The sequence below is a fragment of the Hyaena hyaena genome, unplaced genomic scaffold (genome assembly GCF_003009895.1).
Source record: "Hyaena hyaena isolate Hyena2069 unplaced genomic scaffold, ASM300989v1 scaffold_1897, whole genome shotgun sequence".
NCBI classification, from domain to species: Eukaryota; Metazoa; Chordata; class Mammalia; order Carnivora; family Hyaenidae; genus Hyaena; species Hyaena hyaena.
Genome location: NW_024082531.1, coordinates 152029 through 158575, shown reverse-complemented (window position 1 = coordinate 158575; position 6547 = coordinate 152029). Strand labels below are relative to the sequence as shown.

General features: G+C 38.0%; 1 protein-coding gene across 1 annotated transcript; it reads left to right on the top strand.

Annotated features, from left to right (window-relative positions):
- Positions 1-22: 22 nt before the first annotated feature.
- On the top strand, positions 23-5741 carry LOC120226915 (diphosphoinositol polyphosphate phosphohydrolase 3-beta). Its single transcript, XM_039225083.1, has 2 exons — positions 23-558; positions 4642-5741. Coding segments are annotated over exons 1-2 (495 nt in total). The 5' UTR covers positions 23-64; the 3' UTR covers positions 4643-5741.
- Positions 5742-6547: the final 806 nt, after the last annotated feature.

Below are 6547 nucleotides of genomic sequence, written 5' to 3'. Positions count from 1 at the left end.
CAGCAGCAGCAGCAGCAGCAGCAGCAGCAGCAGCAGCGAGCGGTGGGAGCGGACGGCCGTGACGATGAAGTGCAAGCCGAACCAAACGCGCACCTACGACCCGGAGGGGTTCAAGAAGCGGGCGGCGTGCCTGTGCTTCCGGAGCGAGCGCGAAGACGAGGTGCTGTTAGTGAGTAGCAGTCGGTACCCGGACCGCTGGATCGTGCCTGGCGGGGGCATGGAGCCCGAGGAGGAGCCGGGCAGTGCGGCTGTCCGAGAGGTGTTCGAAGAGGCGGGAGTCAAGGGGAAGTTAGGCCGGCTCCTGGGCATTTTCGAACAGAACCAAGACCGCAAGCATAGAACGTACGTGTACGTACTGACCGTCACAGAGATTCTGGAGGATTGGGAAGATTCGGTTAGCATTGGGAGGAAGCGAGAGTGGTTCAAAATCGAAGATGCGATCAAGGTTCTCCAGTGCCACAAGCCCGTGCATGCCGAATATCTGGAGAAACTAAAGCTGGGCGGCTCCCCAACCAATGGAAACTCGGTGGCCCCGTCTCTGCCACAGAGCGATCCCTAGTATGTACCGCTCCTGCACAGACTTCTGCTTTCCGCCTACCTTAGAATAAATAGTGCCCGGAGCACCTCTGCTGCCTAGTGAGGTCTCTCGGGGAGGAGGGGGGCTTCTTTTGTTTCCTTGGCAGACCTCTGAATCACGCTTGCAAACTGTCTCAGTTGCCAGGCACTGTTTTCAGACAATTTGCACGTTTTTCAGATGCTTTGAAAATCGCTGCTTCGTAGGACTGTAACAGATTTCGGTAAGCCTAAGCCACGTGGGTTGTTTTTTTTTTTTTTTAAGGTCCCTTAATTGCTCGATCTGCTCTAGAGTGTGCGTGTGTGTGTGTACACGTGTGTACACGCTGTGCGTGTTTTTTTCCGTTTCACACACGTGTGTATGTGCATGTGTGCATGTTTGGTACCATAGCCTTGCGGTTCGTTTTGTAGTGAAGGCCTTTTATATCTAAACATCTTGGCGGTGTGGCATCTTTATTTATTTTTTTCTTAACTTGCTTTCTCATTCACAGCATTAGCCCTTGCTAGCAAGCCCTTCTGTGATGGCATAGTCATGGAGTTTTAAAAAATATTTCAGAAATTTCACATCTTGTGGTTCGGTCTTTCCTTACCGGGCAATAATTTTGTGTTCAGTGATGTGATCTAATTTGCCCTTTTCAGAAGTTTCTTTACTCATAGGGACATAATTTGATTTTCAAAAAAAATTTCACCAGTGGTAATTTTTTGATGCTTATTTGAAATGGACATTTCCCATATAGCGCAATGTACTTTAACAAAGTATTACTTTAGACAGTGAATATCTTTATTGGGAAAGTATTGTTAGCCAGACACATCCTGATGTGTACATATTATCATGAAAACTGTATTCGTAGAGTGTGATTTAGCCTGTTCAACTTCCAACTCCATTGCACATTTCTTAATACCCTAGAATAACCATGGTTCGTTCACTCAATATTAACTAGTCTTTGAAAAAAAGTTATTTCATATATTTGAATTGAGTGACATTCTAGTTAACCTTCCTGACATTCCAGTTTACCTCTTAATCATTACTGATAGCTTTTTTGTGTCACGCAGGTAACCTTTGGGAGATCACTTTTATGTACTCTCTATTAAGAAACCAGTAACCAAGGGATGGAATTTATATGGTAATGACATCCCAATCCAGTGATGTATCTTTCTTGATTTCGGCTGCTCCAGACTTCTTAAACTGTCAGGACACCTGAACAATCTTTCTTAAAGTTTCAGGATCAACCTTTCCTGTCACAGGACAAACACTTTTGGGTGCCAAACTAAAAACTCTTACATTTGCCTTGTTAACTTCCTTGAGATCATGAATCTCAGCTAACTTGGGGGATCATTTTTATGTACTCTGTATTAAGAAATTTTGAAAGTCTTGATTCTTCTTAGACCTCCTTATCTTCTCTCAGGAAGGTTGAGAAAAAGACTATTTTATGAATAGAGTATAGATGGGGGATATTTTTTACATACAACAATTAACTAGAAAATATTCTATAGACTAGTAATAAATATAAGTGGGTAATAACTGTAATTCAAATATTTTGTTACTCTGCATAGTAACATTTTTAAAAAGAATACAAACTCTGGTAGAATTGACTATTGTTACCTTTTTTAAAACTTTGGTGCAATTTTTAAAAAATTATTTGCCATATATAAATGTCTTAAGCACATATTTAATTAAGAAAAAATAATATTGTGAAAGGAATGAGTAGAAAACCAACAGCTTTTAAAAAACAATTATATAATTTCATATTGTAAATTATGCAGATCATGTTTTTCAAAAATTATATTTTTTTATACAAAAAGACATATCATTTTTTAAACAAATTTTCTAGATCCTACACGTTGGCCTTTCCATATTACAGTAGTCCAACTGCTAGATCTTCTTGGTAACTTGAAATTTTTCAAAGTGTACACTAATTGCAAAGGAACTGGAGTATTGCTTTACAACTGTATCCTACATAAATAAGGCTGCCCTCATCTAAAATGCAGCCACAAATACCTGGGAGGTATAACCTATATATGGAATTCTTAGAGACTATAATATGTTTTGACTTTTGAACTATGTGTTTGGTACATGTTGATAGTACAGTGTTGATATTAATCAAGTCTTAAGAATTGTTAGTTGTAAATATTTGTATTTTATTCAGAAACATTTGGATTGAGTTCTGTCACTTGCTAGAATTTTCTTCAGTGCCCAGATATCTTTAATTTATGCAATTTGTAAAACTTCCAAGGCTTACATTTCTTTTTCTTTATGTTGTTTATTTCTGAAAGAGAGAGAGAGTGAGTGAGAGAGCATGGGAGGGACCAAGAGAAGTAGGAGACACAGAATCTGAAGCAGGCTACAAGCTGTCAGCACAGAGGCTGACATGGGGCTTGAACCCAGGAACCAGGATATCATGACCTGAGCAGAAGTCAGACACTTAACTGACTGAGCCACCCAGGTGCCCCCCAAGGCTTGCATTTCTAAGTTGTAGCCGAACATTACAGTTATCACAATTAAGTTAAGCTTTCAGATTCACATGGACAGTTCTTGTTATATATGCTTCTGGAGTTCAGTCTAGAAAAAATTAAGTGAAAGAACCCAAAAAGCCTTTCATTAAAAAAAAAAATTAAAGGCTTATTTATTTACTTGTTAGAGCGAGAGAGCGAGCTGGGAAAGGGAGGGGGGGGAGAGAGAGAGAGAGAGAGAGAACGAGAACCCTAAGCTGACTGCACATTGTCAGCAGGGAACCCAGTGCAGGGCTCAAACTCATAAACCCTTGAGATCATGGCCTGAGATCTAGAGTCAGACACTTAACTGACTAAGCCACCCAGGCAGCCCTAAGAACCCAAAAACCCTTTCATTTTAAAAAAGACATCCGAAGAATCCAGGCTAAAACATTTGGCACAGAGCTAACAAACCTAATCATGTCAATAACTTACGTCTCCTAAGAGGTTAATGCACAGTTGGAATTTTCTCCCTGGAGAGTCACTGTATAGCACCCACAAATTATTTATGTGATGATTGCACAAAAAATGAATGGATGAATCTTTCAGCTCATACCTCCCCCCCCCCAACAAAAAAACACAGGGCATTGTTCGAAGATAATTAAGACTTTCAAATATAGGTAGAATTTGATTTCAGCATGTTTTTGTTTTCAGCATGTTTGGTTCCCCTCCCCCCAACTGGACAAGTGCCTATCTTTAACTGTTTAAAAACATTTTAAAAAGACATGTTGGATAAAGGTAATATTGGTATGCTTGATACATAAATTTCCCTGGATGTCGAAAGTATTATATTTTCAAGGAAACCTATGTTTTGTGTATCAAATCATTGCTGAAATAAGTAACTCTGAAAGGGATGGGGGTGGCTATAAATATTATGAATTCCTTTGTAGGGTTTCATAGAGAATTTTAAAGATTTCAACATTTTTGTATTAAGAAACATCAAGTAGTGTGTGTTTGTTTAAGAGCAGGAACAGGCAGTTTTTAAAGTAGCAGCATTAGAGGGCCCTTCTGGGACAGATGATTTAAAGGGCTCTGAAGCTGGAGCTGCTCCTCTCACTTCCCTTTAAATGGAGTCCACTTATAAGAAAGACAATTTCTTTATCAAAAGCTGTGAGCCAGGAAAGCGAGGTGAAAAATATGCATTAGAGCCTAAGTACTAACAGCTGGCTAGAGTTTTCTTTTCCAGGGTCCAAGCACCAAGAGAAACAGGAAATATTTTCAGGACCATTCTAGTATTATAATCATCTTTCTGAATGATTGCTGGCCTGCTAGATAATGAAGTCTTTGAGGAATAGGACCCAGCCTGAATCCTGTCAATATTCTCAGAGCCTTCAGAAGAGTAGCTAAAGTTTGGAGACATTTGTCACTGAACCACAGATTAGAAATGTCTACTATTAGTGTATTCTTGATTCTTAGCTTCATATTTTATCTGGGACAGCCTGTTATTTTCATCTGGCCTCATAGCGGAACTGCGTTGGATAATTCACTGAAAGTTTTTATTAGCGTCTCAATAAATATTTGTTTACTAGAGGAATTGATGAACCAATAAAACTATTAACAAGATTTTTTTTTTTTTAGGTGAATGGCACAGATGTTATTCAGATTTACTTTGAAAGAAGTATGTAAACCCAATGATGGATGGAATTGTGAAACACAGATGAGCTCTTTCACACTCCCAAGGATAAGATCATCCTATGCTTTTGGACACTTCTCTGTTTATTACAGTGACTGTTCTCCAGATTTTTATACTACCACTGTCTCTATACGGACTTCTAATTTGCCACCTAAGGCCTTTTTTTGTGCTTTTATGATTATCTGTATTTCCCCCCAGCTTGGTTATACTGCAAGGACCTTGTTTCCTTAGTCTTTTTATGTATCTAGCATACAAGACATCACCTGAAATATGGAAGACGTTGCTGAAGATTTGTTTAAATAATATTTTGTAATGTAACAGAGTATCATGTAAAGCATTTACCTTCTAATCTGGTGTTAGCACACTAAATTGCTGTCTAGCATATACATGTATTTTGTATATCAGGTATCACATACTATTTTTAGGCTGCTGTGAAATATTAGAAAGCAAAAATTCTTACTCCTATGTCTCTGTCATCCTGGACATGTGCCTCCTGATGACAGTATACTACACCACCTATGAAATATATTTGCCACAATTTTGAACCTAAATCAACTGTGCCTCTAGACATTCCTAATCTATAGAATATACAGGGAATAGAGAAACATTACACCCCAGAGTTGATGTCCGCAGAATCCAGACTATAGGAAACTGTAGGACAGTTTCATTTCTTCAGTAAATGAATTGCCAGAATGAAAGAAAGAAATGGAAGGTGAACCTATAGTTGAAAATAGACTTAAGAGACATATCAACCAATTGTAATATATGGATCTTTTTGGGATCCTGATTTGACCAAACTATAAAATACATTTATGAGACAATCCAAATAATTATAAAATTGATTTGATATTTGATATTCATTGGGATAATGATGGTTTTGTCAAAAACAAGAGTTCTTACTTTTAGAGATACATTCTTTAATATTTATGGTTGAAATGATATCTGGAATTTGCTTCACAATAAGTGGATGTTAAGTGCATTAGAGAGACCAATAAAACAAGATTGGCCTTGACTTTGTAATTGTTAAAGCTGGGTGATGATTAAATGATGGTTCATTATATATGTATATACATATAAGTGTGTGTGTGTATACATATATATGTATATATATTTTTGTCCTCTCTACTTTTGTATGTTTGACATTTTCCATAATAAAAAGTTAATGAAAATAGTTTTCAGAGTTCTTATTAGAACTAATATATAAGGCACAGAGAAAAAAAGAGGAGCAAGAAAAATTTTAGAGTGTTTAGAGAATGTTTGCTCCAAGATGCCTCTTCTAGGCCAGGAAGTCAAATGTCCCAAAAGAGAGGGCTGACAAATTCTGGAATGGCTAGTGTTTCTCTTGCTACAGGCCAGTGTTAGGAGGGTATTTTTTTTTTTCCTTCTCAATTTGGCTCATTGAAATAGGAAGAGTTAAATTCTTACTTATTGGAAAATGGGAATGGATTCTCCTGTTGAGCAGGATATTTGACACAGTGTAGTTTGTATCAATGTGAAAGAGCAAAGGGATGGAGTCTCCAAGGAACAAATTTATGGAATTTTATAAAAATCAGTAAAATGCCATTTTTGAATAGATTTTTTTAGGAAAATAGTGGCGGTAAGCTTGTTAGTTGCATATTCATTAACTGTATATTTGAAGGTAGGTGACACAGGAAGGTAAGTAGTTAACATTCCTGACTGCGGATATTCCTTCTGCTTTGGATTGTGTTTAAAATTCCTGTAAAGGCTAAAGCTTGCTAAGTCAGAGTTAGTGAAGCTGTGCTGAAATCAACAGACACGTGGTCTGTCCCAACTTCTGTGGGTCAAGCAGGAGCAGGCAGGAAGATTAACATTGGAGGCTCCTTCTAGGAA

Bases quoted from the DNA above. Each gene is read 5' to 3' on its own strand.
- LOC120226915 (XM_039225083.1), top strand. From the start codon at position 65: ATGAAGTGCAAGCCGAACCAAACGCGCACCTACGACCCGGAGGGGTTC.